Here is a 13192-nt window from a genome sequence, read left to right as displayed (position 1 = left end):
AAACCATGGCAAAAGTTCCTCCTTGAGGCAGACTCACTTGCAGCTGTTATGGAGCTGAAAATGTTGTTTTGTGATTGGGACACTCTTGGTAAAAGTGACTATTATTATCTGTCTTGATATGTCATCTGACATGCCGTTCGGACAGTTATGGCCAAACGCATGAAGGGTCAAGTCTAACAGGTCTAAGCCTAAGATATACAGTTTCAGAACAGGAATCAACGTTCAATCCCAGCTCACTTTGCCAAAAAATTAATCAAATGAGAGTGAGACGAGAATGAGAGAGAGTTGTATACAGCAGATGACAGTATTTGGCATCATAGGAATATTCCACAATAAATCAGGTTTTAGCAGTGAGTGAGGAGGCAGCTAGGGGAGGGGAGACGGTGAAACACACACATCTGTTTCACAATGCTGATAATCCTTGTTTCCTTATGCGCTTCAGAGCTGAGGCACAGGCCACACGTCACAGCATACCAATATATGACTTATGGTGTGATAGTGGTTTTCCAGGCATGTTGTAACTTTGTAAAATCTCAAAAGTTATTTAATTAATTTTACTACCGGTATGTGCTTTGACCACATGAACCTATCATCTCCATTATGGGGCGAACATTCAGCAAAGATTGCTGATCTTAAAGCTCACAATATGTCACAACGCAAAGTGAGCTTGTAGATCAGCTACTTTCGGGGAAGAAATTTGCTGTAGAGACAAGGTGGGGGCCAAGGGTTTTGTCACAGGTTTTGCAATGGAATCTGAATCGTACCACAAAGTCAAAACTGATGGAAGTCAAAGACTTTATCTTATAATGTATATCCTTCTCTTTTTATTTAACAGTTTCCGATGGACTTAAACGTCTCAGTTTGGCTGGCCCCTACTGTGGCCCCAGAGATCGACCACTGCATCAACAACTACACAGCAGCCTGGTTATGGCTCTCTTCTCTCCAGCCAGCCTACCTGCTTCTGATCAGTGTGGTGGGCGTGGTAGGCAATGGCCTGGTACTCTTAGTCCTCTGCCTGCAGAGGAAGCCGTGCACGGTGGCCGACATCTACCTGGGAAACCTGGCGGCCGCCGACCTGGCCATGATGTCCTGCCTCCCGTTCTGGGCGGTCACCATCGCCCAGGGCTTCGACTGGACCTTTGGCGAGGTGCTGTGCAAGCTGGTGAACGTGGCCATCTCCATGAACTACTACTGCAGCGTGCTCTTCCTGGTCCTGGTCAGCGTGGACCGCTACCTGGCCCTGGCGAAACCCATGAGACAAAGCCGGCTGAGGAGGGCCGCCTGGGCCAAGCGCATCTGCCTGGCGATCTGGGTGCTGGGGGTCCTCCTCAGTCTGCCGACTCTCCTCTTCCGCTCAGTAATCTTCGTCCCGGACCCGGGGGTGGACGCCTGCATCCTGGTCTACCCCAACCCGGCCTGGACGATCCAGCATAACATCACCATGAACGTGCTGGGCTTCCTGCTCCCCGCCCTGGTGGTGACCTACAGCAGCTACCACATCGCAATGGCCCTGCGGGACAACCACTTCCGGAAGTCTCTCCCCGGGTCGGCGAGAGCAGAGAGGAAGGCCACGCACCTGGTTCTTGCCGTGCTGGCCGTGTTCTTCTTCTGCCGGACACCCTTCCAGGTGACGCGTTTTCTTGACACGCTGGATTACTTCCAGGTCACGCCCGACTCGTGCCTGTGGGGTCACAACCTGGACATTGCCATTCAAGTGTCCATCTATCTGGCGTACACCAACAGCGCCCTCAACCCTTTCCTGTTCGTTGTTGTGGGGAAGAATTTCAGGAAAAGGGCGAAGGCAGTGTTTGGGAAGACTCTGAACCCTTGTTCCAAAGGCAATCCTTTCTTTATTGCCAAATTCACCTCTCTGAATAGATCTACATGTACACAGCTTACACGAGTGTCTATTGACAAAAACAGAGACAAACTGTGAAATGATCGAGGAAAACGCACAACTATTTATTTTGTCAAAGTACTGTCATCAACTTTATTCATGCCTGAAATCAAACGTAGTTAATATTTCCCATGGAAGTCCCAGTACTTGTAAATACAACTGATTTCCGGCAGTGTCGCCTGTTGGTTTCTTGATTGCTACTGAATTACAGCCTTTGACATGAGTTTATATTTATGTATATACATCTAATATTATTCTTGATGTGCTGTAAGTCAGTTGTGTGATTTTTTTTTTGCACTATGTATTATGATTGCACTGATATGTTGTTTGTTTGGAAATGTGATGTTTGTCTAGATGGGTTAAATATTAAAAAAAAAAAAATTTTAAATCAATTTCTGGAAGTCAGAATTTGTATCAACTTTACTGTCACATTCCACATTGATGGTACACACAGGTGTAAAGGGGTGGGTGAAATTATTTTTTGTGCAAGCTCTCAACATCTGCAGTTACAGGAAGAGTTAGAATAGGGAAAGACAATAGAGAAGAAAGGAACACAGAAGACATGTACAAAAAGAACAGGAAGGCACAATCAGATATACAAGGTCCATTATACATACTGTAAGGTGCATGATTAAAAATGTGCAATGGATAGATGGCACTACAGAAGGCAGAAATGCTTCTTGTGCAGGTGTAAAACATATCCAGCAGATAAAAAAAATAGCATGCAGGCATATACAATCACAGTATAATGTGCATGGTTAAGTGACATAAAGATAAAGAAACACGTAGCAATATCTCAGTGGGTATTGAGTCACCATCTCTTGTGCATGATATCAACTGTATACATGAGTGATAGTGTTATTGCTGCAGCAGTGAAGTGAAGAGAGAAGCTGCCTAAAACCACGTGGACACCGGCCATAACCCTCTCATGTTGACATTGTGGGGTAGCATTTCAAGAAAGGAACGAAACAAACAGATACTCTGAATCCAAGGCACTTTTTACCTGTCAGTTTGTATTCACAAGGTGGCATTCTTTAACCATTTGAACCCCAGCATGCCTATTCTGGCGAATTCTGGGAACATTCGCCAAAAGTAGCAGATCTACCAGCTCACAACGCTTGTCAGTTATTATTGGGGAAGAGATAAAATATACGGAAAAAAGTTGTCCAAGTAGGCTACAGTTTCTCTATATACGTGAGCTATTTGGACAGAAACAAACAGAGATGTGAATTAAAATGTTTGTGCTGTGATACAGTAAATATCACACATATCTGTTTTTTTTTTCATATTCATATTCTAAGAGTCATCATCTTAACCTCCCTATTCTGAGCATGTCATAATAGGCAAACATCAGTTGTGGGCACTGCAGTAACAAAGTACATATACTGTACACTTATTTTGAGTATCTGTAATTTACTTATGACTTGTGACTTTCACTCCACTACATTTCAAAGACAAATATTATACTTTTGACTCACTTTTGATATTTAACTTTTACTCCACCACAATTATTTGAAAATGTTAGTTACCGAAAATGTGAATACCAGACTTTTACTTGTAACAGAGTATTTCTGCATTGCTATCTGGATACTTTTACTTAAGCAAAACATTTGAGTATACTTTCCATCACTGCCTGGAGATAGTAAAGGTAGAAATTGGCCTGTGAAGATCCAGATGACTCTTGTTAAGTTATAATTACCGGAGGCCATCTGGCTTGCTATTACCAAGGGGGTTATTACTACAAACATTCAGCTTGGCCTTTGTGCCCTGTCTTTTCTGCCCTCATGTTCTATCGCCTTTGCCATCATTTCACTGAAGCAAAGAGAAATGTACTGATGAGGATTTTGGCTGTAATGAATATGCTAAATACCCGCGGTCTGGTGCTGAAGATTAATCTTAATGTGATGTAGAAATTCTTTAATTCTCCCAGTCTGAGCATGTGTTTTAACTTTGATGGAGTGTGTCATTACGAGATAATAGATCATCTCGTGTGAGCAAATTGAAACAAAAAGGGTGTTATGTCCTTGGAAAAGCTTGAGTTGCTTGTAATTTTTGCTTGCTTATTGGTTGAAATAGTTTGCTAATTTGCTCAATGTAGCCTAGACTAATGTTTAATTAATGTTGTCTTGTTGTATCAGAATCAGAGAGACTTTATTGTCACTCCTTAAAAATACTTTGCAGTAGAAAGAAAGGCGAAACTCTTGCCCGGAATCCTCAAACTTACAGTCCAATAAAATAAAATAATAATAATAAATAAAGTAATAATACCTCAGGTACCTCAGTAGATTAAGAGACATCACATATTTAATACAAACTAAAAGAGAGATGAAAGCTAAGATATATATATATATATATATATATATATTCCCAGTTTGAATTTTTACTGTGTGTACGCAGCAAAGCATTAACTCGAATGTGAATTCACACAACTTTTTTCAAATATTGAAGAGAAAGGCGTCACATTTTGTAATTAAAGTCTTGGAAAAAGTTGCCTAAACAATAGCAGAGAAAGGGAATCCACTTGCTCAAGATGACATAGCTACAGCATACCTCTTTTGTATTCTCAGACACAAAATTCCCAAATGGCTTCTAAAACCAATTACCCTTTCTTGCAGCACCCTGGGCGAAAGGAATTGTGCCGCACGCCAAAAAGGCCTAAAAGATATTTGTGAAGAGGTCAGGGAGTAATTACAAGAAAAATGGCCTCTCCTTCTATTGTGATGAGTTCCCTACAGGCTTTTTATATGCTGTGGTTGTCTAATGGATGCTTCGAAAATGTGCTGCTTTGGTTCAGAAGCGCCGGTTTGAAGTGCGCGCACTGACACCGCAGATAATAGCCCTCAACAAAGAGCTTAATGAGAATGGTGATCACAGCATAGGTGGGTGGCCATGCATACCATCTCAGAGGAGTGTCGACCCTCTTGAGACAAATTTATACTTTGTCACACACCGAAAATAGCCGATCTGCAAGAGTTGTGAGCTTGCAGATCAAGCTATCTTCGCACGCGACGCCATCATATGGTGGAGTATAAAACAAGTGTTATGCAGAATAGAAAGGAGCAGCTTCAAAAGGGCCCCTTCCACCATTATGCTCTGAAATGCCAGAGTGGGGGATGTTGTAGGTCTGAATGCACGTTTTAAATTTCACAAGCACCTTTTTCATCTGGCATCCAACCGAGGATTTGCACCCTTGAAAGCACTGGTGATAATTATTTCATTAGCAATTAATGCAAAGCACGTGGTGGAATCCAGGCTACTGCTCGCTCAAGTATAGAATTGTAAAACAACTCAGGTCTAGGTGTAGCTGCTGAGAGATGAGTTTGGAACAAGTCCCCATTCTTGAACAAGGACAAAAAGCTGACTTGTCATTGTCAATGTTTCCTATCTTTACACAATGTGCATGCCACACATGAAATAACATATAATCTTATACAATGTGATGTGAGTTGTTGGGAGAAACAAAAACCAGGAACACTAGGGTCTGATACATTGCCTTATTCTGATCAGTGATCAGTGTTGTGATGCGATGCGTTGTGAGCTTGTAGATCGGCTATTTTGAAATAGCCTATGTAGAAAATAGGGCTAAAGTGGTTAATGTATGTATTATAATATAGTAATTTATATCTGCAGAGTTACTACTAACTAAAGTTTTCAAATAATTGTAGTGGAGTAAAAGTACAATATTTGCCTTTGAGATGTAGTGGAGAAGTAAAAGTATTGTAAATTGGAAATACTGACCATTTGTCAGTTTGTCTCAGTACTGTCTGTCTTTTGTTCCAGCCTGAACCACCACCCACTTGCCACAGTTGACTGCCTGTTTATAGGATTATACTTTTGCCTTGCCCTTGTCTGCTATGTTTTGCTGTTTGATGACTGACCTTCTGGTATTGACCTTGTTTTGTTTCTGGAAAATAAGTAAAGACTGCGTTAACTTTATTCTGCCTCTTGCCTGCTGGTTTCTGCATTTGAGTCCTTCAGAATATTCTGACAAATGGGATTGGTATTTAAGAAGATAGTCAAAGGGACAGTGCCCTCAATACCCTCATACCTGACTAACTACTTCTCCAAAGTGAGTGACACCCACAGCCACAATACTAGAGGGAGCTACATCTGGTACTATCCAAATATAGAACATGGGAAAATTCTCATTCTACTACTCTACCACCAACGCCCTGACACCATCCATCAAAAGATGTAAACCACTGGTTTCTTTGAAAAATCGTCTATCATGAGACCACAAGGGGAGATTAATGCAATTTCCTGTAGAAAGGAGGGGTCATTCTCTGCTGCCATTGTACTTTTTCTCCTTTGTACATACTGACCATGATACTGACATGATATTGACATGATATTGACCATGATACTTGGAAGGAAGACTAGGTTGATCTATAGTCCCCCAGTGGTGCAGACAACACTGGAAAACAACATACTAAGAAACTGTCTTCAGGTGAAAAAGAATCATTTTTGAGCAAGACAAACAAACTCCTACGTACATGGACTCTCGTCTTCATCTGTGTCTAACGAATAGCTGATCAGTCGTATATGCTAGCCTTGGGTGGCATGATCCCACCTATCAAATGGACATAGAATATACAGAGGGCAGTAAAGCAATAATAGTATAAGCATAGAAGTCAAAGAAATATAAATTCATACTGAGACATAACTAAGTGACTAAGTGATTTACATCAAATGCAAAAATATTGAACATGAAAATCAAGAAATACCCAATCATTCTCTTCTACATTATTAGGATGATGAGCACAATCAGTGTGAGAGATAAACTGCAGAAAATCAACAAGTACAATACAATACAATTGACACTGATGAATGCGTTCTCTCTCCTAATTGGATGGAATTGATGTTGCATCTGAAATGTTATGTTCTGTTAGTTAAAGAGCTGGAGAGACAGGGAGACCCATGAGCAAACACTATAGCAATGATTGCTGTCAGAATATAGAGCTTTAACTTTGTAACCCAAACATATCTTACAGCAGTTTTAAGAGTCATTAGCTTTCCTGATAAACACGTCAAGCTTGTAGATGGGCTAGATGGGCTATTTTCAAATAGCCAATATAGGGTCAGTGGTAGAAGTACTCAGATATTTTACTTAAAGTAGCAATACCACAATATAAAAATACTCTGTTACAAGTAAAGGTAAAAGTAAAAGTACAAAAATGTTTGAAAATAGCAGATCTACAAGCTCACATCACAACGAGTCACGATGCGCCGCGCTGTGAGCTTGTAGATCTGCGTGTATAAAATAAAGTGGTTAATGTATGTTTTATAGTGTAATGATTTATATCCGCAAAGTAGTTAGTACCTAAAGTTTTCAAATAATTGTAGTGGAATGTAGTGGAATATACAATATTTGCCTCTGAGATGTAGTGGAGTAGAAGTAAAAGTGTTGAAAATTGGAAACACACAAAAAAGAAAATACCATGTTACTCAAGTACAGTACTTCAGTATATGTACTTAGTTGCTTTACACCATTGTATAGGGTTAAAGTGGTTAAACTGATTTTGATCCTACTGTATAGATTCCCTGGAACCCCCTCAAGGACCCCTGGGGGTCCCCAGACCCCTACTACTGCTATAGATCAAAGCAAGACCTCCTGGATGTTTCTACCATTGTCTAACTAAAGAGCACCTGTTGTGCTGTGAGCCATTAGAACAATGCAGTGCTTCCCTCTTCTGTTTTAAACTGGTAATTGTCTCCGCCAGGCCGAAAGGCATGGCGAGAGAGTATGTTTTGCGTCTGTCCGTCTGACCAGCTAATCTCTGGCACCGTTGGCTTGATCGCAGCAAAACTGTGCACACACACTCCCTGGATGCCAATTCAGAACCTCTGGCCCAATTTTTTTTACATGGGCCTGTTATAGCGCCACCAGGAGGCCGCTTTTTGCAAAACACATTTTTTGACAGTACTCCTACAGATTGTGTCCAAACGTCTCGCAAATCGGTACACAGTATCTCTATAGTCATTAAACAAAACGGGTCTTTCAGATTGGCATCCTGATTGGCTAAGAATAGCTGAAATTTTGCAAAAGCATTCCCACTAAGCCGAGGAAGAAATGCCACTTGAACATTTTCAAATCAGCCTCATGGTGGCGCTATAACAGACCGATTCGTGTTTTTACCTATAATTGCACCGATCTGTGTAAAACTTTGTATGTGCACTCCCTAGAGGCCAAGGAAACACGTTTGGCCTGCATTTTTCACATCTGCCTTTTATAGCAGAACCAGGAGGCTAACTTATGTAAAACACATTTTTGGATATTACTCCTTCAGATTGTATCCAAATCTCACGCAAATCGGTACACATGATCTCTATAGTCATGTGATCAAGATGATTTGAAAATGATTTTTCATATTCCATCCTGATTAGCTAAGATTGACATCTAAAGCTTGCAGGAGTGGCCCGTTTTCAACAAGATGCCGCAAATCATGAACGCAGGGGCCGATTGCGGTGAAAGTTTGCACAAATATTTGCACTACAATGAGGAAGAAATGCCACCCTTCCACATTGCCCTGTTATAGTGCCACCAGCAAGTCTAATTTAGCAAAACACATTTTTGGAACAAAATGCCTCAAATCATGAATGCAGCGTCCGATTGCCATCAAAGGTCTAAGAAGAAATGCCTCCCTTTTCACATTATAGCGCCACCAGGAGGCCACGATAACCTACTGTACCTGACCTGGCGAGACCTGTGCTCTGAGGAGCACTTTTTCTAGTTTGAATCTGGGTCACACAACACCAATTTGCTATTCCAGTTATAAAATGTGAAAGATTATGGCCTGCAGTGCAGATTCAAAAGAGGATGAATAGATAGCTGGATAAATCTGATCCTTAATGAAGGATGAATTTCTACAATGACTAATCGGGCATATGGAAAATCATGAAATTGAAATGAAAAGACAGAAGATGGATATTTTCTGTGATTTCTGGACTCCATCGTGGATTAAATAGGATTACAGGGAATTAGACATTAGGCTTCAACAGTTATAGAAGTAAATTACATTGTGTGATGAGAAATAAAATGGACAAAATCAAGCTTTTGTTAAACCAAACAGACCCACTCTGCATTTGTAGTTGGTTTACACATACAGTACAGGCCTACACTGCATCAACAATGACAATTTAAAATGTATGATATGCAATACAGAAGCTATTTCGACATTTCACAGCAGATTAGATATAGTCTGGCATTGCCAGACCAATCTGCCAGAGCAAATGAAACATGAGCAGGCAGATTTGTCTGGTTCCTTAGATTAGTTGCCCATTACACAGTGTTCCCATGAAAACATAAGCAGATGCTGCCATCTTGTGGTATATTTTTCAAATTACAACGTATTCCCCATTATATTATGCACCATGGTTTTGCATTCTTGTCTATGCTCATGTGATGATTGTACTTGCTTCTTATTAGTTCAAACTAAGCTCATTATACATGCTCTATGTTGTTTTCATAAAAGCATTCAGATCTATGGAAGATCATGACTATAATAATCTGTATTGTGCTAATAGTCTATTATATTATCAATGCATTTATTTCTCCCCTGCTTTCTGATTCTTTATACTGCAATTATGTTATATATCTGCATAATAATCTCTTTAGTTTACTGGACAAGAACAGACAGCAGTGTAAATAGGGGCTTGAACAAACACAAAACGATCAAAAACAAAAGAGACAAATGGAGTCAGTGTCTAGTCATATCTTCTCTCAAGAGTTACACGGGGATGGACAATGACATTCACCAAAGTCACTGCCATGCAGGCTCCAGTTGCCGTGGTGACGATACACAGATGTCTGACTCACTGTGTCATAAGCAGACGTGTGAAAGTGGCCACAGACAACTGGCAAAGCTTTGTACACAGTGAAATCCTCAGTGATAATTGTAATGGATAAATCAACAATGAGCATTTTTATGTAGAATTGTTCATCGTTAAAATGGAACTTCTCATTTTCACAATTCCAATCACCCAAATCAATATTTCTTCAAAAACAGTGAAAATAGCAGATCTACGAGCTCACAGCGCATTCCATCGCAACGCATTGTGAGCTTGTAGATCTGAGATTTTCATTCATAAACATGTAGCCCATAATGGCAGCATAGTATTATTCAAAACCATATTTGAGGCACTGAAAGGGCAAGGATTCTTTCATTTACACCCACGCTATGCAACACAGCCTTAAGCCCAAACTCAAAACAATCCATGTGATTTGCTGTTGTTGTTCCATCCATGTCTCTCCCCTTCTCTCTGCAACAACACACGCTATGGGACTCCACTCATTAACGCACAGCCACATCAGAGGAAGGAAACACAATTTTGATAGGGCTCTTATTAATATGGATATCTGGCAGTGGCCGGTTGTTTTTGGCTCGTGTCCATGGAGTAGTGGAGTGTTTCTCCAATGGGGGTACATGTACCCCTAGAGGTAAGCAGGATTACTACAGGGGGTATGCAGAGAAAGTGGAAAAATGTTTTTTTGACAAGACACAATGTAAACTAGAGAGACAGGGAACACACACAGAGAGAGAATGAGAGAGAGAATGAGAGAGAGAGAGAGAGAGAGAGAGAGAGAGAGAGAGAGAGAGAGAGAGTGAGTAGGGGAGTGACATGCAGCAAATTGTGGGAATTGTACCCAGGACTCAGTGTCAGGCATTAGAGACAGTACAGTAGTATATGTCCCAACTATTGAGCTATCAGGTTGGTTGCCCTTAGAATAATTTATTTTACTGTTATGTTTAATGATAAAACATCTAGACAGACTGTGTGAACTTGCTGATCTGTAAAGTATTAAACCGAATTAAATAAAAAAACGTGACTAGCACAACAGTTATTGAATCGAAATAAATACTTGGTCCAGCAAAACTGGACTTATTGAATTGTCATCATGGCCACAGTTTCCATACAAGTAACATGCTACCATGTTGGTGCTATGACAAAGTAAGCAAAGATTGCTTCTTACAATAGGACAATTTTGGCATTTCTCAGATGCTTTGCAAGATTTTACGCAGAGCAACTTACGAAGTGCACGTTCAGAGTGAGCCAAGACAATTTAGTCAAACACTTAAAATGAGTACGTTATAAAGGAATTAGAGTGAAAGGAGAGCAATGATACCTAGTGAACCTAAAAGTAACTGGGATAACAAGTGAGCGAAGGAAGTGCGGACACAATGGTAATAAGTACTAGCCTTGCGTAGCCAGACTATATCACTAGTGGATATGAGTCTGGTGCTTCTATGAGGAAGTTTTTTTTCCAAGGGGGCGGGATCAAAACAATGACTCTCGACTTGGTTAGACCTACAAACCAGCTACCAATTACAGTCTCCCATATTTGAATACTGGGCCCTGATTGGTCACCCCCGTCTTCTGGAGCAGGAAATGGATTCTCTATGGAGCGGTGCCATACCCAAATCGCAGAGTGCAAATTTTTTTTGCACTGGCATATTCGTCTGGTCCCAGGCTAAATAAGTACGTATGTGCCAGATTTACCTCCGAGGTGGAAAGACTGGTGACGCGAGGTTAGTGCCAGAGAAGTTGAATAGGACCAGTAGGGGAGGGTGTCTTATCCTGTCTCTTTCATGTCTGTCTCATGTTCTCTGTCCCAGTGTCTCTGGACGCTCCCACATATTCCTTTTCCATCTCACCTCAGTCCTATTAGACACAAAGCTGTCTCCACTCCCTCATCAGACCTACAGTTCCCTGACCTATTACTCACCTTGTTTATAGCCTCATGAAAAACTCAATGTCGTGGATCTCGGGATCCACATGGGAACGGTGTGGCTCCGCGTAAGTCTCAGGCTTGTGACATCAGTCGTCTATGTATGACTTACATGTGATTTATGACGGCAAAAACAATAGTGGTGGTCTTTCTGTGGCTTACTCTGGCAGTGACAAGAAATGTGGCGCTGATTGTTCCAGCAGGTGAGATTACCTACAGACAAACAAACAGACCCTCTTCTAGACCAGTGGTTCCCAAAACGTTTTACTACAAGACCCAAAAGAGAAATTAGAAATGAGTTTGCCCGGGACCCAAACTATCGCAAAATAGCAGATCTACAAGCTGACAACGTGTCGCGCCGCGCTGTGAGCTTGTAGAGCTGCTATTTTCACTACATCTGAAATGTTTATTTATTTATGGAAATTATTTTATTTTATTTATGAAATACTTTTGAAATATGTTGGAATTAATTTATTTGATTCAGTTGTTTCTTTTAAATAAATAAAAACTTTTTGAAATATATATATATATATATATATATATATATATATATATATATATATATATATATATATATATATATATATATATATATATTTATGGAAGACACAAAAAAGGGGATATTTACTCGTGACCCATAAGAATGGGTCCAACCCACTGTTTGGGAAACAGTGTTCTAATCTAAATACCTAAACTGTGGTATCACTTCATAATAAACCTTGAGATTAAACTGCGCTGCCTCCGGTCGTCTGCGTTTGGGTCCTATAATGACGCACATGCAGAGGGATGATTTTATACCCTGGCTATGAGTGATGAAGTAGCCCGGAAGGGAGATGGAGCCTAAATCCAGCTACCGGCCATAAATACACTATTATGAGTCAGGAGGCGGTAGTTCCAATTTTGGGTGCTACTGTAATTGAGTTGCTCTCTATTTGAGAGCCCAGTCAATAGCCAGAAGTCAGTCAATAGCCAGAAGTTCCTACTACAGGGAAAGTGTGTCTAAACAGCTGTCATTGTATATTCAATCTGAACTTTAGTCTTATTTCCACATTACAAAAACAGTTGGTAATATTTACCCACACCAGAAATATAATGTACAGCAACATTAAAACTAGAAAGGCTATCACATAACATAACATAACATGCAGTTAGACCAAGCTAGGAATTAGATAATTCTCTAATAAGCAGACAAGGTTAGCAAAATAAAAGAAAGGTGTAAAGAAATATATATATATATATATATATATTTCATCCATGACTTGACATGAACATCTTATAACTTGCAGCAGACATACAAATAGGCCTGCACCCTGCTTTCCCCTTCCCCTCTCTCTCTCTCTCTCTCTCTCTCTCTCTCTCTCTCTCTCTCTCTCTCTCTCTCTCTCTCTCTCTCTCTCTCTCTCTCTCTCTCTCTCTCTCTCTCTCTCTCTCTCTCTCTCTCTCTCTCTCTCTCAATGTGCTTCTTGGACAACTAGACCTAGTTGTCCAAGAAGCACACCAGCACAACTGTATGGGTGGAGAAAGAAGAAAATAAAAGGGATTTTGGCAGTTCAGTTCACACTAAAACA

General features: G+C 40.5%; 1 protein-coding gene across 1 annotated transcript in view; it reads left to right on the top strand.

Moving 5' to 3' along the window:
• Nucleotides 1-841: 841 nt before the first annotated feature.
• The window catches only part of LOC308102810 (B2 bradykinin receptor), a gene marked incomplete at both ends in the record, with an annotated part of 20800 nt that continues 8449 nt past the window's right edge, over nt 842-13192 (top strand). Inside the window, one exon of the mRNA XM_080452664.1 lies at nt 842-1838. Within this exon, the coding sequence (XP_080308790.1) occupies nt 842-1838 (997 nt within the window). The remainder of the gene's footprint in view (nt 1839-13192) is intronic.

The sequence above is a fragment of the Gymnoscopelus braueri genome (assembly GCF_963280865.1).
Source record: "Gymnoscopelus braueri genome assembly, chromosome: 16".
Classification (NCBI taxonomy): Eukaryota; Metazoa; Chordata; class Actinopteri; order Myctophiformes; family Myctophidae; genus Gymnoscopelus; species Gymnoscopelus braueri.
The sequence above is the reverse complement of the archived record's forward strand: the minus strand, read 5'-3'. Positions and strand labels throughout refer to the sequence as shown.